The following is a 24,684-nucleotide window of genomic DNA, read 5'->3' on the forward strand; positions in this document are numbered from 1 at the left end:
TCTGAAAATGGCTGTGCATGATGCTCCCCATCCAACCTGATGGAGCTTGAGAGGTGCTGCAAAGAAGAATGAGCTAAACTGGCTAAAGATCAGTGCGCCGAGCTTGTGGCATCATATTCAAGGAGACTTGGGGCTGTAATTGCTGCCAAAAGGTGCATCAACAAAATATTGAGAAAAGGGTGTGAAAACATATGTACATGTGATTTTTTTAGTTAATGAAGTCGCAAAATAAAAAAACAAGTTTTCATGTTGTCATTATGGGGTGTTGTGGGTTGAGTTGTGGGAAAAAATTTACTCCATTTTGGAATAACGCTGTAACATAAAATATGGAAAAAGTTAAGCATTTTATATATATACATTATTTGAATAAAACAGGTTAAAACATGTACAACTATTAAGATAACTTAGGATGTGGCCATTTTTTTTTTTTTTCTTTAGGTAAAAAAGATGTAGCATAGGAAGTTATGTATATACTTGTTTTCAACAATGATCCAACAGACCATATTAACCAGACGGTATTTACATCTGTGAAACATCAGTCAGTTAATCTCACTTGTAAGAAATCTTTCTGATACAAACTTCATGATGACAAGCTTTCTTCCAAAACACTATATAATTGTTGTATGTGCCACTGCCCAAATGATATGTCAATAAACAGGTCATAATCCAAGTTATCACAGTGTTTTCAAATGTAGTGTGTGTACCATTACAATTCAGGCGCCAGAGCAATGTAAGCAACTTTCAACTAAAATAATGACATGAAAATGCATTTATTATTAAATGCTGACATAAAAATCCAGGTCATCTGTTTAGGTCACTGTTTTTCAAGATGCTGCCAAACTAACAAATAATGGAAATATGTTCTTGAGACTGAAAATAACCCATAAACCACCTACAACCATAATCACCAGGTGAACCAATCATCTTATACTCGATGTCTCATGCAATGTAACAGGAAGCAACATATGCTACATCCTGTTTTCAATGACGTCACAGCAATTCCACCGATATTTGTCAGAAGACTCCAGGAAGTAAAATGTTCCTTCCTTGGCTCCAGAGTGGGATTTTAGAGAGAATCTGTCCTGCTTGCCAGCTCCAATAAATCCAGCCAACTCTTATCACAAGAGCCTGAACAGCATGGAACATTGTGTTTACCAAAGTCCACACTACACAGTCCAGGTCCATTCAGCTTTATTTAAGGTGTCATTTGATTGGCCTCCTCAGGTGTGACATCACTGGAAGTCAGCTCCGAAAAGAGAGCAGGCAGCCAGTACTGTGGCTCTCCAGATGCCTGTGAATCTAACCAAGCCAGTCCTTCTTTCAGGAGGTGATCCTGGAAACACAAGAGGGGGCTTAAAGACTGACACACATTAAAGCAGAAGGAAGAGTTGGCACATGACATGATTAGTGGCTGTTCACTTACCAGCACGTGACAAGCCCGTTCCTTCTCCCATTTTAAACTGTCCCTGATCTCACTCACTGTAACATAGCCCTTCTTCTATAATTAAACAAAAACACAAGACAACCTGTTGTGAATTTTGTTCTTGGGACTATTTTGTCAAAACAGCATAATCAAAATATGGATGAAGACATCAGACTGCAGAGTATAACAAAAACACAATAAAAATGAGTACAGTAACAATAATTTAAAAAAAAGGATCCCTATTGGTACAAATGTAAATGGACGGCATTTATGCTTTCATGGTCAAGGCGCTTTACAGTGATGCCTCACATTCTCACACTGATGTTAGCGTGCTGCCATTTAAGGTGCTCACTACACACTGAGAGCAACTTGGGGATTAAGGACAGTGCCCAAGGGCCCTGAGTGATTTTCTAGTCTGATGCGGATTTGAACAGAGGACACAAACCCAACGCTTTAACAACTTGACCATCACCACCAACAACAAAAACCTTTTCTCATTTAACAAGTTGTGATGCCTACAATGCTTAATGTACAACTCAGTTTTACCTCTGCCAGCTGTAGGACTACAGTATGGTCCATATTGAGCTCTGCTGGGACTGACTGCACCAAATACGAACCACCAACTGGAATCATCCCAAACCCATTCCCCATCACCTTCAGTTTCTTTATGGCCCTCACCAAGTCATCTCTGCAAAGCACATAATTAATGAGATAATCATACAAATGTACAAAATAGGTGGTGTAAGTTTAAGTAATACAAGGGTAACTTTCAATGCCTATGTAGTACAACCTGACCACGAACATGCTGCTGAAATACACACAGTGGTTAACTGTAACACTTACTGGCTCACATCCTGTGCATATTTACCACGTCCTTTCAATACTCTCTGATGAAGTTCATCCAAGGTAATAAGCCCTGGGTAAACACACATAAATTAACAATTTAATGAATGGTGCAAGTATTCCAAATACCAATGAACAGTTCTGAGAACCCCCGCCACCAAAAAAAAATAAAATAAAACCCAGCAATAATAATTAGAAATAACCCAACAACAACAACTGTGCCAAATACTGCAGAAATGCACAAAAAAGTACATTTAAAAGCCTGTTGATAGTGTTTAAAATACAAACCCCCATTTCTGTGTTTCAAGGCCAAACACACTTCAACAATCTGTACACCAAGCTCATAATAGAAGTCACCTACTCCAAGCATCTCTGACCAAAAACCTTTGCCAGCTGTGAAAAAAAGACATAACCCTTCAAAACAGGCAAACAAGAATAATGTTTCTATCAAAAATGTAAAAACTGCAAGTTCTATATGAGTGAAATGAGTTTCTTCCAGGTACTACTGATTCTCACAGGCAAGTGGGTCAACTCCAATGGTGGCACACATTTCCTGAAACTGAATCCTGAACTGTGAATTCTTGCGGATCTCTTGTTTGTGTTTACTGGCAAATTCCTCCAGGTAGGACTTGAAGGTTTCCAACTGTTTAGACATCTAACAGAAAACAAACAAACAAGAAAGATTTAGTACAGTGGTTTATAAAGCTGGAGAATGGGACCACCAAAATGGTTACCTGACACGTATGAGGGGTAGCAAGATGAACTAATTAAGAACAGTAGAAAGCTAAAGCTACACAAAATCGTATTGCAAGACCAGATTTGAAAAAACAAACAAACAAACAAAAAAACATCAGTTAAGTAATCAAGATCTCTTTAGGCCCTGTGGCCCAATGGTGCAGGTGCTTATCCCTCAACTTTGTAGTCTGAAATAGATGAGAGTGTACGACTCCCCCCTAGATGAGACACAGTCCAACAGATGTGTAGATGAAGTACCTTGTCTAAGAACACACAGGTAGCATAACTGGGAATCAACCCCAGGTCTACAGATTGGTAGACAAACTCCTTATCCCACCAAGATACCTGGGGCCTGTACTACAAAGCGGGGTTAACTTACTCAGATGTAACCCAGGGTTAACTTCTTAAACTGGGGTTGACAAAACCTGGTGTTCTCAAGTGGTGTTAATCGGTACTACGACGCTGATTAAGATGTTGATTTGTTGAACCTGTGTTAACCTAATTGGAGTTTGTGCGTGTTCACATAAAAGGGGCAGGTTGCAGCGCACGTCACCATTTTTCAATGATGGCGCGGTCACCTTACTTTACCGAAGAAGAATGCTCGATTATTATGCGGAGCTACGAGGAATTTAAATTAACGTTAAGGGGGAAATCGAACACATCGTCTGCCAATAAAGCAAGACAGGCTTGTTGGCAACGTACTGCTGATCGGGTAAATGCGTCAGTACAATTCAATTGTTCTCCAAATCTGTTACAGATGATTAACCTGTGGAATGTCTGATATGTGTAAAATAATGACCTTCTTTCATTAATTACGCCCAGATGCAACACGATTCAAAAGTGGGCATAGGCCTACTAATAGATGTTAGGTTAATTTAATGTTTCCTAAATAGGCTACCTATCTAAGGATTTAAAGCCATTAATGGTCATTCTGTTAACATAGTTACATATATATCACTTTGGCATGAAGGTTATCCAACAGGACAGCTCCATGTGGGGAGAAAAAGAATGTGAAATATGTAATTATAGTAATTGTATATTAGAATATTTAGAAAAATCACCCAAATCAAAGCAACCCTTATGTGGCTGAAATAAGTAAAAAGAAGGTGAGCTTAGAGTGGACTACACGATAATGGTATATGAAATAGGCCGAATAGAACGGCTATACCTGCACATTGATACTGTGAAAAGATTTGCGATTGACATAATCACCCTCGTGTTCTCCCAGGGGTGCACTGATTGGGATTTGCATGCAATCAATGGCTCCTATTACTCTTGGGAAACCTAGGAGAAATTGTTATTGATAAGCCCCACTTCGCCTAATTAATGGACATGCATTAGACCTATTTTGATATTAGTAATTACCCGCGATTGCATATAACCCTTCTTTGATTTGCATTGCGGATAAATGGCCAGGGAAAATGACAAATGCATCCAACAGTTTAGATAGAGCAAGTACTACCTTGCAAATCATACGACATACAGTATTCTTGCTCAGATGTTCAGCATCACCGATGGAATACATAAATTGTCCACTGGCAAAATATCTAAGCGCAAGGCACATTATCTGCTCGATCGTCAGGGCATTGCTACAATGGGTGATGTTACAGACGTCTGGCCCGATCAGCTGACAAAGACAACAAATTCCCTCGGCTGAGAATCTATATCTTTCATGGAGAATATCGTCCTGGTATGTCAGCGGATTCTGGCGGTCTTTAAAACCCTCGCCCTGCAAAGACAGCCCCTCACAATTTGTACCCCAATATCAAACGGATCATCCAGGTAGGCCGGCATTGTCTTTGGAGTGATTGAAGATGGATGGGCGGTACTTATAAAGGGAATGGTTAAGCGAAAACCTCAAGCTAACCTAGAACATAACCTGCTCGGAGCAGGTTTGGCACGCAGCATAAATTGCCATGGCAGCATACCTCGATCAAAACCTATCCACCTTTCGTAGTACGGGTTAACCGGGAAGTTACTCCACACGTCATCAACTTACTCCCGAAGTTAACCCTGATAAGCCAGTAACCCCGCTTCGTAGTACAGGCCCCTGGTCTGCTCTGAGTGGTGAGTTAAATAAAAACAAACAAACAAAAACAAAAAACTTTTCCTATATTTTATTAAGTCAAGGATAAGACCAACACAATCAAAACAAGTAAAATAAATAAATAAATAAAATAAACAAATAAATAAATGTGGTTTGCGTACAGCACTGTACGCAAACCATGAATTGCTATTAGTACAGCACCCACTGATATTAAGCTGCCCAACATCACGATTCATGCACAACCCTAACCCTAAATTTTGAAGTGGAAATTCATCAGTTGCCTCCTGTACAGCTTTGATGCCAACGTGTGGCTCTTGATCTTGCTGTAATCACAGCAGTTTGTTACTGGATGCAGTGAGAAGTGGTGGAATATGATACTGTATCAAGGGCAACTTCAATAAATAAAAAGACAATAATGGAAGAAGCTGTTAGTTGGAAATCAAATTGTAAAGTCCGTAAAAAGGTTGAATGCAACTGATGTGGTCAAATTTATATCTTTAGTGTCAGTCACAATCAAATGGTCATGAATTTTACAAAGAGAGTGATTTTTCACTTTTATCCTATGTTGATCAACTGATAGCCAATGTAAATATGTTGTTTAGGGATATTGGTTAAAATAGGGACACCAAAAGAGGAGGTTTATGGTGTGGTGAGGGAGGACATGCAGGTGGTTGGTGTAACAGAGGAAGTTATAAAGGACAGGGTGAGATGGAAATGATGATCTGCTGTGGCAACCCCTAACAGGAGCAGCAGAAAAAAGAAGAAGAAGAAGGGATTTTGGTTCAAAATTTCATGAAGTATCCTTATCATATAAAAATTTGACAGTTATAAAATAAGAACCATGTTTACATTTTCTGGTGTTACAGACTCTACATAGCAGAAACAACTGACCATGCATATTTAGAAAAAAATAGGTATACATTATCATAATTTAAGATACCCTCTTACACAGCAAGGTATTGCTTAGACAAATACTATGATTTGAAAAATATTTCTAAATATAATTAATTCCATTCCTTTACAGACAATACAGGCTGTCTATGACTACCGTTTACTGTCATTTTTAAAATTATTGTACTAACTTAAGGCGTCAATGTAAATTTTATTCTAAGCAGAAACATACTCAGAATACAAGAATATACGTTACTTTTAATTCTGAAATTAACCCAGGTTATGTCCACATTATGAAACTGCTACAAACATAAATCAGCAGACACAACACAACAGATATTTGATGGCTCGTTCCCAGCACACAAATTCTCAGACAGTTCAGATGACCACGCTGTACCTCATTTTTCAAAGTAATCAAAGTATTTATATCGTCAATCCTATCTTCAGTTGTGTGCATATTAATAATGCAAAAATAAATAAATAAAAATAAAAACAACATAATTTTTACTTTAATTTACATTCTGTTAAAGAAAAATTTATTCTTTCAAGGTAATAATTTAATGCATGGACCAAGTAGGCAGATGTTTCGTGTTATAACTAAGAAAACACAGGTAAGTAAGTCCCTTCGGCTGCTCCCTTGTTTGCACTCGGGGTCGCCACAGCAAATCCAAGGTGGATCTGCATGTTAATTGGCACAGGTTTACGCCGGATGCCCTTCCTGACGCAACTCCACATTACATGGAGAAATGTGGCAGGAGTGGGATTTGAACCCAGAACCTTCCGAACTGAAACCAAGCGCATTAACCACTTGGCACCACCCCAGGTACGAATGAAAAACTCATCACACAGAACTGTAATAACTTCTTATACATCAATGGCATTTGATTGTGGCTGAGCTGTCAGCTTTGCAAGTATTTCAACAGCAACATAATGTACATATTTTGCCTGTGTACACCGCCACAATAGAGTTACAATGAAAACATCAAGATGTGATGGTAATGAAGATTGTTAGCTTTAATTTGAAGAGTTTGAGAAAAATATTGTATTACCACCTTAAGAATTAGACCCATTCTGAAACACAAATTCACCTATTTCAGAGGCTATGAGTAATTGATGAATTGAAATATATTATTGTGCATACAAATCATTGCTTTTACAGCCAGTTTTCTTTAGACAAGCCATGGGATGGATACATGAACATTTCAAACTCACTGAACATGTTTTGTAGTTTCACTCTCATCAATAATGAATGAATACAAACAGTATGATACTATATAGTAAATGTATCTGGAGTAGGCAGTTCTTAAAAACCAAGAAGTTGTACATGACAGAGACCAGTAAGAGAAGCCACCAAGTCACCCATGACAAATCTGAGGAACTATAGATTTCAATGGTTGTGAATGGAGAAACGTGCATTGTACAACTTTTGTCTGTTGCATTACCATTTGTACAGCTTCATGGTGGCATACAGACATAAAATTACAAAAACTGCCTCAATCTACACTGTAGTGTAGTTCTTGACCAAAACACACAGGGGAACTCACCTGAACAATCTGATCCTCTGCAAGAACAGTCCCTCTTTCTTTGTATTTGGCCTAAACAGAGAATAAACATCACGTAAGAGAGTTTATACATATATACATATAGATATACTTTATACATATACACACACACACATATATGCACACAATTAACAAAAATGTGTCAAACCTCTGCAAGCTTCTTTTTGGCAATAGCCTCCAGCACCCACTCCTCTCCGATGCATTTTGCAGCTGCCCGGACCAAATGTTTAATAATATCAATTAATGTTACACTAATTTTAAAAGTGCTAACCTTAAGTTAAGCGAACTTAGCTTCAAAGTGTCACTGTGGGTGACCACTTCGCTCAAATTTTGTCAGATATACATACATTCAATAGCATTAGTTATGACTACAGCAGGCAACGATTACAATAAATTGGAAAAAAGTCCAATTTTACAGAAACAAATGCTTATTACTACTTTTTTCGATTTGATAATGAGAAACAAACAGCTACCACTTCCTGCTTAGTGCAGCAAAAAATGATTAGACACTGCCCCCTAGTGTCCTGGCGAATTCAGATGCACGTAATCATGAAAATAAGCTATGGAAAAATATAAATGGCTAAACATGGATGGTTGCTTTCAAATGAGAACATTAGTAAATCCAGAGTGCTGTATGAGCAGATAATCAAGGTGAGGGTTAAAGGTTTGGTGTATGAGACAGTAGTAAAACCAGGAGTGATATAAGGGGCTCAGATATTAAATAAAAATGATCGTGTGCAGGAGGGTAATTTTCAAAAGAGTACAAATAAGACAGAAATGAATGAGCAACATCATAAAAATAGAAATCATATATTATCTTGGATCAATATCTAAAAAAAATAAAAAATAAAAAAATTTCCTTGACCCAGAGTCTACTTTCCCACCAAATGTAAATTAAAAGATAAAAAACGACAAATATGATGATCGCATTATTCCTTGCAGGAAGAAACTTTAACCACAGTTCATCCACACCTGCACCATCCAGCTGAAATCCATCAACTGTCCAGCGGGTGGCAGTGTTCAGCTGGTAGCAGACAGTTACTTTTTGGATCGATATCCTAAATCACATTTGAATCAATTTGCCCTTTTAATATACAGACATGCATACAAGACGCTGATATTGTTTTAAAGTTACCATGTTAACAAACGGGGGGGGGGGGGGGGGGGGGCATTCGTATATCCATCTATTCACTCACTGTCTTTCACAGGTTACATTCCAAGGCTTTACCAAAGCTTATAAGAAAAAAATAAGTTAACAAATATTTTTAGTTGTTTCAAACAATTCAAATTTCCAACTTTGACGAGCACATATGCTGCTTGCTTGAAAGTTTCTCTTTAGATCACACATGTGCTTGCTGTCACAGCTCTCTCACGCCCTCTGTTGGCGGTCCCCTGAAGTGAGCGTTCAAAACACAAGAAATGGCTGCCGGGCGAGTTACGCACGCGCAGTGGTCGGCACTTTAAAGAAAGTGTTGAGGAGGGAACATGAAGCCACTTGCAGGTGGACGTGAATTATAGTCGAGGTAAGCCTTAGAATTACACAGCTGCGTGTTGTTTTAACTACGTTTGGTCCTAGGGTGAATATTACGACGGAGCTGTTAAGCGTGTTTCAGTTGGAAGCGTTTTCTCAGTTAAAAACTAGCCGGCTAGCTAGCGAGCTAGCTGTTATTGTTTTTCGTGATTTGGCGAGAAGCAAAATGGAGGAGATTGCTGCCGCCAGTGCGTTACACCCTCGCTCCGTAGTCTCCGAAACGTCTTTATTGCGATTAATTTATCCTAAACTGCTTGGAGTTTGCTCGGAATTGGCGTTGTGGTGTGTGTGCGCCGCAGTGTTAATGTAGCTTGAATGTTTAAACCAGGCGAATGACTTTTTTTTTTTTTTTTTTTTTTTAGGTTAAGGATGCCCGGTGTGAGGCACACACTTCAGGTTGGTGCTATTTTTTTCTTCCCCGCCTGTTTCCGAGTACGTTACAGTTTCGTGCTTTCAGTACTAACACGCTTGTCGTGTTGTCATTTGGTTTTGCAGGGCAGAGGCTGCTAAGTTCTCCCGGGCAGAGTTGCAGCATGAGAAATGCTCGGTGCTCGCCATGACTCTCAGATCCTCGCTGTTTCCAAACACGGGATTCAAACTCAACACTGACACCATCGATCTGGACAAAACGCACATCAGAGCTGCTACTGTGAGCCCTGTGAGCATCAAGAGAGAGCCCTGTGACTTTGTTATTAATGTTCACGACCTGCAAGGGGGCGAGATCCCGAGTAAATCCAAGAATTTAGACCAGACTTACATGACAAGCAAAGTTGCCCTCGCTGCTACTGTCGTAGAAGTTGTTCAAGGTGACGATAAAACTGTGGAGATATTGTCCCCTGTTGGACAAATGGGGGGTGAGGGAACCCCGGTGAAAGGTAAACCCCTCTCTGTTGACAAAATGGATAACCCTCAGATGGCTTTAAACAATAATACAAAGGATGTTGGTGCTGATGAGAGTGCAAAGGGGGTTGTTCCGGGAGTCCTTGGCACTGCATCCATTGAACTCTCCTCTGAGGGAAAGTGGAGGAATATCAGGAAAACTCCGGCCAATCCCCACACGCAGGCCAACTGCCTGAGGCAGATTGTTCTCCTTCAGCTGGACCTGATCGAGCAACAGCAACAACAGCTGCAGTCCAAGGACAAGGAGATAGATGAACTCAAAGCAGACAAGGAGACGGTATGTGAAAGTTTCTGTTGGAAAAATATTGCTGTGTGGTATATGTCTTAAATTGTCCTAAAATTCATCTTTGCACATGGTTCTCTTCTACAGCTGCTTGCACGTATCGAGCGCATGGAACGCCGCCTGCAACTCACACGGAAGGATCCACCACGTGACAAGCGACTTTTCCAGCCTCTGGAGCCATGGACCCCTGATAAAGAAGACATGTGGGATCTGGAAGTAGAGGAGACTCCAGAGCCCAACCCAGCTACTCCACTGCCCTTCAGTCGTGGTGGAAAAGGTCAGAAGAGGTAAGCAACACCAGTAAATCAACAACATGCCTTGTGGAATTAACTCAAAACTGGTAATAAAATGCATATCAGAAAGGAGACATTACAGTCCTCCAGATTCTAATTGTGCAAAAATGAAGCTGTGGAATTCAGTACTTTAAATCTGTCATTGTTTGCTTTGTCCACACAGGAAATCTTGCTTTGTAGATGCAAAAGTTCAGAATCACGTGGGAAAAACACCAAACTTAGTCCCCAAAAGCTTGAGATTCAGTCTGACTCTCCCCATCAAAGAGAGCTGCGCAGTAAAACTCCAGAGAAGATGGTACCTACCAGGACCGGGACAGAAAAGGATGTTTTGCTCACTTGCAAAGAAGAACCTGATGTAAGTTGTCAGATGGAAGATCTGCCCTTCATGTCTACCACAGAGATGTATCTGTGCTGCTGGAATCAACCTCCTCTGTCCCCTCTACGTGAGACTTCACCTAAAAGGAGGAAGAGGTGGCCAGTGAGTGGACTCGTATAGTACAGTGTTTGAATAGTTTGTAAGTCTAGCTGATGCCTTCTTCAAGAACAGTAACCTCTCCTCCATTGTGTTTTATAGTTCCGTCTTGGAGGGAAAACCATATTGAACCCTTGAATGAGGACCCAATCCTTTGATTTCCCTGAGGTGGACATTCTGAATCTGTTAAGCAAAACTTGAGTTAACTCACAGTAGAACTGAATATACTTAAATTGACTGAACTTGTCTTTCCGTAAGATGCTGGATGACGGTGTGTTTTTGAAACGCCACATGAAGCTTGAGTTGGATGAGAAGAGGAGAAAAGGTACCTGTTATTTTCTTTGAATAATTGCACAAGTTTTGACCTTGCCTTAAGCTGTGGATCAAAGCCTGTTGCTGGAGCGTAAATTAGAAATACCTGATCAAAATTGTAGCGACGCATATAATTTGATTGCATCACTTAAATGCAGTACAAATGCAGTGAGCGTTATTTAACGTAATTCAATATTTAGAATTACCTGCTAACATACTTCATGTGAGATGCTGTCATTTCTTTGTTGTACTTCACAACAGTTCATTTATTTTTTAGGTGGGACATTCAGCGAATCAGAGAGCAGCGCATGTTCCAGCGCTTGCAGCAACGCATGAACAGGAAAAAAGTTGTCCAGGAGTGTGAGCCAGAGGTTTCATTTTTACCCCGACACTGAAGATGGTACGCTTATGCTAGTTATTAGCTCAATAGGGTAGCGCAGTCTCATTTGAACCCTGCGTTTTCGGCTGCAATCACAGAAGCAGTTGCGAAAAGTGCAGTGTTTTTTGTTCCCAGTGGAGAAGGAAAGATGAGGTGAATGGGAGATGTTGTGTCGGTAGGTGTTAGCCTACACAGCTAACCAGAGTAGCTGCGTTCTCTCGCATGCTCAACCGCTTCTACACCTTTGAGCTCCGGGTCATTAAAAAATACGCAACACATGTCGAATTTCCCACCGCATTGTCACGTTTTCTTTGCATTTTCACTTTGAGTGGAATTTGTCCAAAAAACTCAGTGCCATGTTTCTGTCCCTGGAAGTACAGAAATTATGTCATATGTGTCATATTTGACCCCTTTAGCGCCCACCTTCAAATGAGACTGCGCTGCCCAATAAAGTGTGGTGCACTGCAGTGTAGTGACACACACATTATTGTTGTATTTGTGTATTATTGCTCATGATTTTCACTTTCCTCTTATTTTTGCTAGTTGAAAGTATAGTGGTCACACCCTTCTTGCCCGTGGTTGCATTTGGGCGGCCTTTACCCAAACTTGTACAACAGTAAGTAGTGGAAGATTGTTTATTCTGCTTAAGGCTGTGTTTTTTGATATATATATATATATATATATATACACACACACCATTAACTGGTATAATCACCTAAGTTATGATTTTCTAAAGAATATCATATTAGCTTGATTTTAGAAATGTGTGTAAACTAGGGCAGTAACTATTAATTGATTATTAAATGACTATTAGTCAACAACTTTTTGATAATTGAGTCATTATTTTGAGGAATTAAAAAAATAGGTTTTGAATTGTGACTACTTTATGGCAGAAATGAATATCTTTGGGTTGTAGATGAAACAAGACATTTGTAGGCATCTTCCTTGGCCTCTGGAAAATAATTGATCTCAATTTTTCACTATTCTGACATTTTCTGCATCCAACAGCTAATTGATTAATTGAGGAAAATAGTCAATTGATTGATTATTAAAAACCCTAATGTAAACTGAGTAAAAGTAGTAGTATGATCAGACGGGTTAATGATGTCATTATGTCAGTGTTTTTTTTTTATTATTTTTTTTTAAACCTTCCTAAATTGGAAACTGTAGTAGTGTGCTTATTTTTGGAACAAAAGTAAAATGTTGAATGGATTTGTCCTCGGTTGACCTTCAGACCAGTGAAAAAGAAAAGGAAAGGCTCTCTGCAGAGCTGCAAAGGTTGCAGCGCATCACAAACAACATGGATCAAGTGAAGAAGGAGAACCAGGAATTATGTAGGAGGCTGTCAGAGCAGGAAACTGTGCAGAGCGTTTCAGATGAGCAAAAGGTAAGCCCAAATCACAAATGAGCCCAAACACAGGATTTATATGTAGCCTGTTTTTATAAATTGTTTAGGTTCTTGTTATCATGTACACACTGTTATAGTTATTTTATTTTATTATTACTTCTACTTTATTTTAATTATAAATGAACCAAAATGGAAATAAGTGTTTTCACTTTCTTGTGTCATCCATGTATTTTTAACATATTTACATTATATTATGTACTTACATTGAGCCTGATCCTGTAAGATCTCAGAAGCTAAGCAGTGCAGGACCTGGTTAGTACTTGGATGGGAGACCTCTTTGGAACACCAGTGGCTGTGTGTGTTTCTCCTGGTAAAACTGGAGTTGCGTCAGGAATATCTGTGCCAAATATCTATGCAGATCTGGCTGTATCCGCTGTGGTGACCTCAAACAATGCGGGAGCAGCCGAATGGACAACAACATTATGTACTTACGTTGAACTTAATAAATAAAATCACACATGCATAGCCTAGTATAGCAAATGGCAAATGTCAGCTCTCCCCAGTTTGCCCGTGATCGAAGTTAGGCACACATACGCACACACACATGCATACATGTACACAGACGCCACTTCACTTTTAATATGTTATGGCAAGCTGCATGGAAGAACAAAAACTGAGCCAGAGCTTTTTGTCTTTTCTGCATTCTGCCCCAAGCAGGTGCTTTTATTTTTACAAACCCAGAAACAGAGACTGTGGTGGAAGACAGGAAACACACTACACTTGTCACTCATGGTAACGGCAACATAACACTTAACTAAATTGATTAAACCAATTGAACTACAAAACACAATAAATTAATGACACTAACAACACTGTTAAACTAACATGAACCACAGTAACAACATTTAAAAACCCAAAATCCCACGGTGCATTGCAGCACAACATCCATTGGTCATTGTTGTTAGCAATTATCCCAAATTTCTCCAAAATATTAGACCTATCAATTTACCATTTTTGCAGCGTTCATCCTTACTCAAAATTTATAAGCATACCAAACAGCAAACATCAACTCTCCCCAGTTTCTCAGTGAGAAAGCCAAATACACGCATGAATGCATACAGAGGCCATTTGGTTATTATAATATAGATAATAAATGTATGCATTCATCAAGGCTTAAATCATGAAGTTAAGGCTTGTCATGATGCAAAGGTTGCTGCTGTTTGTCAAGATCCTTGTGCTGTTTGTCCACTCAAACTGAAGGCCATAAAAGCCTGCAGTAGAAAAGAGCTGCCTGATCTCAGCGATGCTGATATTCACAGCCATCTCATCATCATGGCTATCAAACTGCACTCTGTTGTCTTAAAACCTTCCATGTAATTGATACTATGTTGAAATATCTTTAATACAATATGTAGGATTTAGTGTCATCTAGTGGTGAGGTTGTAGATTGCATTACGCAGTCACCATTTACATTGTTTGTCTTCACATTTTTGCTTTTTTTGGCAACAAGGATTCATGCTTTCTTCTCATAAGCAATATGTGTGAGCCGCCATTTCACAAAAATGAGGGTTCTCAAATTTGTTAACCTGAACTCGCAACATGTAGACAGTGTATAAGGGAGCAACTACTGCTTCCTCTTATTTTTTCTTCAGTCTTTCAGCCACACTGCAAAATAAAAAAAGGTGGATTAATCATGTAGGTCAAACCTGTATGAGCTGCTGTTCACACCTGATCACCACTATCAGGATGTGCGCTCATAGATCTATGCTTTTGGAATGTTATAGAATGAAAATGCTTGATGATATGTGCTCTTGTGCAGAAGTCTCACAATGTCCATAGCCAGCTCCAGCTAACAGAAAGGCTGTTGGCTGCTAAAACGGAGGACTTAAATAGCAACAAGAAACGCGCCGAGAGCCTGCAGCAAGAGCTGCTGCAGGTAACAGAGCTGCTGGAGAACATAGTGGAGACAAAGAAGGAGATGACACAAAAAAACAGCAAACTAGAGGTGAATTTGGCCAATGCCAAAATATTAATTTCAGTTTTGCTTTGAAGATGTTCTGATTAAAGCTGCAGTTTAAGCTGCATCCAGCTTAAACCATCCAACTTGTTGCCTTGTTTTTCAGTACCTGCTTGCAGATGCACATGGAGTAATTGCTGAAAAGGATGGCGCTCTTGAAGAGAAGGAAAAGCTAGTGATGATTGAGAGACATGAGAAAGAAGAGCTATGCAGAGAAAACCAGGTACAGTTACAGAACACATCGTTTTCACCGTGGTTCCACTGGTTTTCAAGAGTAACACTGACTGGTTTTACTGTCTTTATTTTGTCAGACTCTCAGAAATGATATGGAGGGGTTGCGCAAGATGGTTCGTGATCTCCAGACCGCCCATTCCACCGTGTTCCCACCCACAACGCCTGCTGTCACTCTGAACTCACCACCTGGCTCGGTTTCTGCCACTGAATTGCACCTTGAGGACACAGATGAACCAGAGTCTCAGAGGTCTGAGAACTTGTATGAGGCCTTTGGTAAGCATGTTATATTTCAGTTGCACAAATTAGAATATTACATCAACTGAATTAGGGAATTGAAAATTTACATTTGGGGAAACCTTTCAGCAAGCATCCCATTCCAGGAGGAAGGTTCCAAAAAAACACTGGTCCAGTGGCTCCATCAGAGGTGATTTCAAGAGTCTATGCTATAGTTGACCTTCATTAAAGTTACAGCGTGTAGGATTTGGCTGTGTTTATTAGCAGAAATGGAATATAGCATTTATATATATAGTCATCTGTTCATCAGTGTCTAATTACGTGCTACAAGGAATCCATCTTTTCACAAGCTTAGTGTGAACCCATCATGAGAGGGCGGTCGCATCTCCTCCTCTCCTCTCTCTTCTAGCTCTGCTCGAACCTTCAAAGTCCCTACTTCACCGGAGTATGAATTCTTCAAACTATATTTGGATTAACCATGAATTGATCAGCTGGTCTCTGAACGCTATTGACACCATTTTTTCAACATGGAAACCAGGGCTGGGGGACCCTGCGTGCCCAGCTGGAATCTACCCTGCGGGCTATGTTCTCGATTCCTAGGAGAAGTGGTGTGTTGCGTACTTGGTACCACTCTCTATGGAAGACGTCAAAGACTTATTTATGTTTGGTTTTATTGCTGGGGGGCTGGTGCTTATTGGTTTATGTGCTGCCCTGACCTTGGCAAGATGGCTGCTACCAGAACCACGAACCCTCACTGTCCGTCATGGTTAATGAGTTGGGCAAGGCGATACAGTTTCAGATTGCGCTATCTTGAAGCAAATGTACACCTTGCAAAGGAAGATGTTGGAGACCAGGGAATACTCATAAATTGGATTTGGTTGGTCAGAGGAGCTGCAAATGTGTTTCTCTGCTCAACCCTAAACATGGCAGGCTTATCAGCCTCCAAAGGTTAAAACGCCCCGCTGTTTTCCTCCAGACGAATTTCTACAGCCTTGGTGAACCATTCAGCTGCCCCTTTTATCTTCTGCCCTCCCCTACAGTCTGATGTTGTCAAGGCAACTCCAGACATTGGGCCTCATGTATCAACGTTGCGTACGGCGATATTTGAGCGTATATGGGGTGTACGCCAAAACGGCTGCGCTACTTGGCATTTAGCAATGTGGTCGTTGGCATACGCTGCGCTGAAAATATACACCAGGTCGAGAGGTGGCGTAAATTATACACCAAAATGAACCAGCGCTGAAATCCACATAAAAATGAATGATCAACATGATAAACAGTGCCATTATACAAATCAATGCATATGTTACATAAATAACACTTTCCTGATTATACTACATAATAATCAATACAAATCCCCCTTTGCGGGATTGTTATGGAGCACGATCCGTGGCCACAGCACTGACTGCAAAGACAGCGCTGCTCGCCTTTTTCTCCAGACTTCGAGCCTGGAACCAGAGCAGCGCTGAGCTTAACTTCATGCGGTGTGATCGTTTTAGACTATGAAATTGATAATAACAACTGTAGTGTTCATTCCCTTAATTTGCCCGTGCTGCAACCAGGTTTTGTCGTCTCCATTTGGTTGTCACAATAAAATAAATACAGAAATACATTTAAAAAATAAAGAAATCTGACAGATTAGGCGTGTCTTATTAATTGAGCGAGCAAATATCCACATGTCAAGAATTATTGACATGTGAAAAGAGAATACAGTGGTCCCTCGCTATAACGCGGTTCACCTGTCGTGGCCTCGGAGTCTCGCGGAGTATTTAGTCCAATTTTGCATGCCTTTTTTTTTTTACAGTGTTCTGTGTTCTGCGTATCTGTTTATAAGAATCTTGTTGCCCAGAAGAGAAAAGAGCGCCAACAACTACTCATAACTGGTTTTGTCACACGGAAACAAACACCTGCTGCAGCCAGGTGTGATGGGAAAAGGCGCAGCGCCAGGACGCAGAGGCCCGATCTGTGACATACTGGTCAGTCACTATTAATATTTCTTATGTGGCCGACCTCGTTCGTTGATCGTTAAAATTAATTCGTTAGTTCTGAATGTCATCATATTATTTATAGGAAAACGTTCTATTTTATTTCTCAAACAAATGTTTGGGCCTGAAAACAGTTTGGTATTATTTTCCTACTAAGGTTGAACTTTGAGAGTGTTTACACACGAGAGAAAAGTGAGAAAATGTTCATGCCTGATTGAGAAAGTGTATAAACTGTGTAGTGAGGGGTTTACAGCTTTGAAACGTCTATAATAATTGTAAAAAAATAACGTTGACTACGTAGCTGTTTCGCGTATTATGGGCTATTTTTTAGAACGTAACTCCAGCGATTAATGAGGGACCACTGTAACACTTTATTGATTATATACTACAAAACAATTGATACGACGGCCGCTTTTGACGCTCTGTTGGCACGCGTCGTGATTGGTGAAGTTCTTTTTCATTGCCGTCTTCCTGGCTTCCATGTCGTAAAATGAGGGTGTGTCTGAAGTGGAGTCTGAATATTTATGGGCGTGTTTATTATAATTACGATCGTTTCCCCCCGCCGCATTTATCAAGATCACGTCAGGTGTACGCCAGAAATGGGCAGGTGCGCACTGCTTGATACATGTCACGGCGACTTTGGTGTATTTCAAGTTTACGCCGTAAATTTACACCACAAGTGCGCAACATTGATACATGAGGCCCATTATGCACACACTGACAGATAAACTCATCTGACTGATACGAACTCATCTCATCTGCACACATGACGCGCGCTCCCCCACCCCTACCCCTTGCCTCCGCCCTGCCGCTCCCCCCAAGCTCGGGGCTGCTCGGGACACTGCTGCCACCCCACCCACCCCCCACGCATACACACACACACACACACTTACACACACACACATTGCTTCAATTCAGATGGCAGACTGTTTTAAAGTTTATCGTACATAAACAATCAAATGTACTGTATATGTATGGTTGCTCTAATTCTGATGTCTGCCATTATTATGTTCAACTTGTAATAATTGTGGACTAATTGTATTTTTGTCTGAGGTGACTGGGTTGAAGAAATTTCGTTGTATTTGTTGTAATGACAATAAATCTATCTATTTACCAGATATACTTGGGGTTGGGCCCCCTCATGGAGCCCCATGTTGACAGACCCAATGGGACATACTTAATCTGCATTTTGTATATTGTGGTTTAAAGCCTGAAATAAGAAGAGGAATCCATGATTGCAGTGTCACTATATTGCACTATGCACTGTCTGCTGGTTGCTAGTGCAGGCTAACAAGAATGCTTTTTTTGTGAAATGTAGGATCACAGATATTACTTATCACAAGAGAAGGTGAGGGACCATCAATCCACCTCAACAAAGAAGCAAAAATGTGAAGGGTAATAATATGGTGACTGGTGATGACATCATGTAATCTGTAACTTCATCGCTACATGACACTAAGTCCTACACACTGTAGCTTAAGCGGTTTAGAAGTGAATTAAGCAAACGTATAAACTAGTTTTAAACAAATAACTCATGCCTTTGGCTTGGGACGCCCACGGTTCACCTGGCTACAGCAGATAGATGATTATTTTAGAGATCTGGTGTTGAACCAGTTGTCTGCCGTGGTGGTTTCCATCCAAGACCTGGGGGTGGGGGGTTGTGGTGTTGTGTGCTTGAGTTGACATTTGAGTTGATGGGATTTTTATGGCTATAAAACTTGCCTGTTGTCTTGCAAATGTGCCCAACATACCTCTTTTAGGGCCCTGTCCCACTGGCGGTTAGGAGGATTTGCGCATGAAATGAGGAGACAAAAGCTGAGCGTCCGCAACAAAGGTGGGCGGAAATGACAAATGTCCCGGGGTGGATCACGTAGACATCATGAGTGCACAGCGAATACATGAGGAAGAAAGCGGATATAACAAGGAACAGAAGCGAATGCGACCGCGGAGGCTCCTCCATGAGGGGCACAGCTGGTAAATGTAGTGGAACATATCGCGGCCATTGCGGAAACACAACGGCCAAACATGGATGTATAAAACGCATGGATAGAGGAGAGGGATCGGACGCAGAGCGACGAACACGGCAGCACAAGGGCTGCAATGGGGACGCAGTGCACATGCATGGCGGGAACTGCAGTGGTGGCGCGCATGCGCCGCATTTGCATCGCGGACACAAAGGAAGCGCAAACGGGCCTGCCGGGATCAGTATCCACAGCTGGACTGGTGTTGGCCGGCATTTATGTGTTTTGTAATGCATCCGTGTATGATCGCATATCGGATGCACAGCGGCCGTGATGCACTCGCTTCATCCGTGCCCACTCTGTCTGCATGCGCGACATACCATTTGCGACCGTGATGTGGCCGTGCTGGGCACGCGTTATATCTGTTTTGCACGCTGTCCCAGTCTGCCGCCAAGCCGCGCCAACCCGTCGGTTGCGGATGACAGCGGATATGCAGCGCATTGGTTGTGTATGTCCTGCATATGTTTTCAGTATGTGTTCATGAAGTGATGCGGATCTCATCCGCATCAGGATTTCTGAGCCGCTCAAAAATCCTGGCTGCGGATATGCGTGCCTCTGTGGATGTTCACGGACGTGTTCGGATGTCGGCCGACTCATACATGAATGTTACACGGATATTGCGGTTGTTTGGCAGATGCGGGCTACTTTTGTGCGCATTCCATACGCAAATCCTCCTAACCGCCAGTGGGACAGGGCCCTTAAAAATGTATCAAATTTTAGCTCTTATTCTTTTAACTCATAATGTGTGCATGTGTATAGCTTCGATCACAAACAAACTGGGAAGAGCCATTTGGTATGCTTATGTATTTTGGGTTAAGGATGAATGGGACTAATTTTGGAGAGACTACAGATATTAGCTAACAACAGTGAACAATGGATGTTGATGATTACATTCTGGATTCATACACTATTCCAGCAGGGTGCAGTAAATCATCTACATATTAAAAGTGAAGTGGACTCTGTACATCTATGCGTGCGTGTGTATACCTTCCAACACAGAGAATCTGGGGAGAGCTGACATTTGCCATTTGGTATGGGTCAAGGATGAACAACGCCAAAATGGAACGCTGATAGGACTAATATTTTTGGAGAAATTACATATTTTACGTAACAACAGTGAACAGTGGGCATTGATGATTACATTCTGGACTCGTACACTATTCCAAACCATTACAGAAACTTTGCATAATTTATTCCCACCCTTGAAAAATGTCAGCTACCTATTTTATAAACACTACCCAATCTAGAGCGCGTGGATCTCTACGGGCAACACACTATTATGTATTAAACCAGTCCATGCAAAACCTAATGGTGTCTGTTGCAAAGCAGGCAGAGGTGTTGAGGTTCATGTTTGTTTTTAATACATCTTGCATAAATCTTTAACTGAATAGTCTCCAAATTTCACAACTTGGTAAAACATTTTGGAATAATCCTGATAAGTTGAACCATTAAACACAACATAAAACACAACCTTGTTTTAGAGTTACATAGTTTTTAATTATACAAGTGATGACTGAGTGTTTTTTCTTTCCTTTCAGGGAACACGACAGAAATGGAGGAAGAGGTACGTCACATAATGAGGACACAAACTGAACACACCCGCTCACCACTTGAACAATTACAGTGCCTATTACGAAGTCACATGTACAACCCCTGGCAAAAATTATGGAATCACCGGCCTCGGAGGATGTTCATTCAGTTGTTTAATTTTGTAGAAAAAAAGCAGATCACAGACATGACACAAAACTAAAGTCATTTCAAATGGCAACTTTCTGGCTTTAAGAAACTATAAGAAATCAGGAAAAAAAAATTGTGGCAGTCAGTAACGTTTACTTTTTAGACCAAGCAGAGGGAAAAAAATATGGAATCACTCAATTCTGAGGAAAAAATTATGGAATCATGAAAAACAAAAGAACGCTCCAACACATCACTAGTATTTTGTTGCACCACCTCTGGCTTTTATAACAGCTTGCAGTCTCTGAGGCATGGACTTAATGAGTGACAAACAGTACTCTTCATCAATCTGGCTCCAACTTTCTCTAATTGCTGTTGCCAGATCAGCTTTGCAGGTTGGAGCCTTGTCATGGACCATTTTCTTCAACTTCCACCAAAGATTTTCAATTGGATTAAGATCCGGACTATTTGCAGGCCAGGACATTGACCCTATGTGTCTTTTTGCAAGGAATGTTTTCACAGTTTTTGCTCTATGGCAAGATGCATTATCATCTTGAAAAATGATTTCATCATCCCCAAACATCCTTTCAATTGATGGGATAAGAAAAGTGTCCAAAATATCAACGTAAACTTGTGCATTTATTGATGATGTAATGACAGCCATCTCCCCAGTGCCTTTACCTGACATGCAGCCCCATATCATCAATGACTGTGGAAATTTACATGTTCTCTTCAGGCAGTCATCTTTATAAATCTCATTGGAATGGCACCAAACAAAAGTTCCAGCATCATCACCTTGCCCAATGCAGATTCGAGATTCATCACTGAATTTGACTTTCACCCAGTCATCCACAGTCCACGATTGCTTTTCCTTAGCCCATTGTAACCTTGTTTTTTTCTGTTTAGGTGTTAATGATGGCTTTCGTTTAGCTTTTCTGTATGTAAATCCCATTTCCTTTAGGCGGTTTCTTACAGTTCGGTCACAGACGATGACTCCAGTTTCCTCCCATTCATTCCTCATTTGTTGTGCATTTTCGATTTTTGAGACATATTGCTTTCAGTTTTCTGTCTTGACGCTTTGATGTCTTCCTTGGTCTACCAGTATGTTTGCCTTTAACAACCTTCCCATGTTGTTTGTATTTGGTCCAGAGTTTAGACACAGCTGACTGTGAACAACCAACATCTTTTGCAACATTGCATGATGATTTACTCTCTTTTAAGAGTTTGATAATCGTCTCCTTTGTTTCAAATGACATCTCTCGTGTTGGAGCCATGATTCATGTCAGTCCACTTGGTGCAACAGCTCTCCAAGGTGTGATCACTCCTTTTTAGATGCAGACTAATGAGCAGATCTGATTTGATGCAGGTGTTAGTTTTGGGGATGAAAATTTACAGGGTGATTCCATAATTTATTCCTCAGAATTGAGTGAGTCCATATTTTTTTCCCTCCGCATGGTCTAAAAAAGTAACTGTTACTGACTGCCACAATTATTTTTCCTGATTTCTTATAGTGTTTCTTAAAGCCAGAAAGTTGCCATTTGAAATGACTTTAGTTTTGTGTCATGTCTGTGATCTGCTTTTTTTCTACAAAATTAAACAACTGAATGAACATCCTCCGAGGCCGGTGATTCCATAATTATTGTCAGGGGTTGTATGGCTTCTTCAAACAGGCTGTAAACATGGGAGTAAAAAAAGGGAAACTGCTGTTTAAACAGACTTTAAGACAAACTGGAACTGGACTAGATTAATTTATATTTGAGCAACTATAACTTTCCAGTTAAAAGTTAAGCTTCCTGACAGTGGCAAAAATGAACTAACAAAAAGCATCAAGTTAATTTTTAAAAATGAGGTCCATCAAGTGGATGCAGGTTTTCTCAAGCGCACACAGTTTACTTTTTTATTTCTGACGCGGATTTAATGTGTAATCCCATCAGTATTTTGTTACCACTCGTGATGAGCATCTTCTATTTCTGTTGCAGCAGTTCTTGGTGTGTCGCCACTGCCAGGAGAGTTTCCCCGGCATCAGCCAAGATGAACTGGAGCAGCACGAGCAGAGTCACAGAGTCTGCCCTTTCTGCACACTCATCTGTGACAGCATGGAGCAGTCCGTATTTGAGGATCACGTCTATGGGCACGAGCTGTAAAACTGGACCTGGCTAATTAAATTTAACTGTATTTGCGTTTAATCATATGCATCAATTGTGGTTTAATATTAATCCTGTATGAGAGGAATAAAATGCACAGGTTGGGTGGTTGTGAAAGGACTGTACTTGGATATTTTTACTGACGTACTGCAAAGTGTTAAAATGTATTGAGCTTCGAAAGAGTGCTGGCATAAACATACAGTGCATCTGGAAAGTATTCACGACTTTTTCCACATTTTGTTATGTTGCAACCTTATTCCAAAATGGATGGAATTCATTTTTTCCCTTAACATTCTACACACAATACCCCATAATGACAACATGAATAAAGTTTTCAGATTTTTACATTAAAAATGAAAAACTAAAAAAAAATAAAAAATCACATGTACATTAGTATTCATAGCCTTTGCCATGAAGCTCACACTTGAGCTCAGGTACATCCTGTTTCCACTGATAATCCTTGAGATGTTTCTATAGCTTAATTAGAGTCCACCTGGGGTAAATTCAGTTGATTGGACATGATTTGGGAAGGCACACACCTGTCTACATATAAGCTCCCACAGTTGACAGTGCACGTCAGAGCACAAACCAAACATGAAGTCAAAGGAATTGTCTGTAGACTTCCGAGACAGGATTATCTCAAGGCACAAATCTGGGGGACAGAAACATTTCTGCTGCTGTAAAGGTCCTAATGAGAACAGTGGACTCAGTCATCTGTAAATGGAAGAAGTTCAGATCCACCAGGACTCTTTCTAGAGCTGGCTGCCCATCTTAACTGAGCGATCGGGTGGGGGTGTGTGTGTGTGTGTGTGTGAAGGGCTTTAATCAGGACAATGACCTGATTGACCTGACAATGACCATCTCTGGAGAGATCTGAAAATGGCTGTGCATGATGCTCCCCATCCAACCTGATGGAGCTTGAGAGGTGCTGCAAAGAAGAATGAGCTAAACTGGCTAAAGATCAGTGCGCCGAGCTTGTGGCATCATATTCAAGGAGACTTGGGGCTGTAATTGCTGCCAAAAGGTGCATCAACAAAATATTGAGAAAAGGGTGTGAAAACATATGTACATGTGATTTTTTTAGTTAATGAAGTCGCAAAATAAAAAAATAAAAAAACAAGTTTTCATGTTGTCATTATGGGGTGTTGTGGGTTGAGTTGTGGGAAAAAATTTACTCCATTTTGGAATAACGTAACATAAAATATGGAAAAAGTTAAGCATTTTATATATATACATTATTTGAATAAAACAGGTTAAAACATGTACAACTATTAAGATAATTTAGGATGTGGCCATTTTTTTTTTTTTTCTTTAGGTAAAAAAGATGTAGCATAGGAAGTTATGTATATACTTGTT

At 40.4% G+C, this 24,684-nt stretch overlaps 2 protein-coding genes across 3 annotated transcripts in view; one reads left to right on the forward strand and one right to left on the reverse strand.

Moving 5' to 3' along the window:
* Positions 1-685: 685 nt before the first annotated feature.
* snf8 (SNF8 subunit of ESCRT-II) overlaps positions 686-24,684 on the reverse strand; it is a 31,518-nt gene continuing 7,519 nt past the window's right edge. The window contains exons 4-8 of the mRNA XM_034194125.1: positions 2,555-2,659; positions 2,267-2,339; positions 1,970-2,111; positions 1,424-1,498; positions 686-1,333 (exon numbers count right to left, since the gene is read on the reverse strand). Of these exons, the coding sequence (XP_034050016.1) occupies positions 1,196-1,333; positions 1,424-1,498; positions 1,970-2,111; positions 2,267-2,339; positions 2,555-2,659 (533 nt within the window). The 3' untranslated portion in view covers positions 686-1,195. The remainder of the gene's footprint in view (positions 1,334-1,423; positions 1,499-1,969; positions 2,112-2,266; positions 2,340-2,554; positions 2,660-24,684) is intronic.
* On the forward strand, positions 12,899-23,644 carry LOC117531085 (calcium-binding and coiled-coil domain-containing protein 2-like). 2 transcript variants are annotated; one of them, XM_034194123.1, is made up of 6 exons: positions 12,899-13,058; positions 14,839-15,024; positions 15,143-15,259; positions 15,348-15,543; positions 21,049-21,074; positions 23,164-23,644. In XM_034194123.1, exons 1-6 carry the CDS (start codon positions 12,972-12,974, stop codon positions 23,326-23,328), a joined length of 777 nt encoding a protein of 258 aa, XP_034050014.1. In that variant the 5' UTR covers positions 12,899-12,971; the 3' UTR covers positions 23,329-23,644. The 2 variants fall into 2 exon arrangements, with proteins under 2 accessions (XP_034050014.1, XP_034050015.1); XM_034194124.1 differs by having other exon boundaries at positions 23,167-23,644.

The sequence above is a fragment of the Thalassophryne amazonica genome, chromosome 18 (assembly GCF_902500255.1).
Source record: "Thalassophryne amazonica chromosome 18, fThaAma1.1, whole genome shotgun sequence".
Taxonomy (NCBI): Eukaryota; Metazoa; Chordata; class Actinopteri; order Batrachoidiformes; family Batrachoididae; genus Thalassophryne; species Thalassophryne amazonica.

Coding starts and splice junctions, on each gene's coding strand:
- LOC117531085 (XM_034194123.1), top strand. CDS start 12,972: ATGGATCAAGTGAAGAAGGAGAACCAGGAATTATGTAGGAGGCTGTCA. Junction 15,025..15,142: donor AAAAAAACAGCAAACTAGAG/GTGAATTTGGCC, acceptor CTTGTTTTTCAG/TACCTGCTTGCAGATGCACA. Junction 21,075..23,163: donor CGACAGAAATGGAGGAAGAG/GTACGTCACATA, acceptor TTTCTGTTGCAG/CAGTTCTTGGTGTGTCGCCA.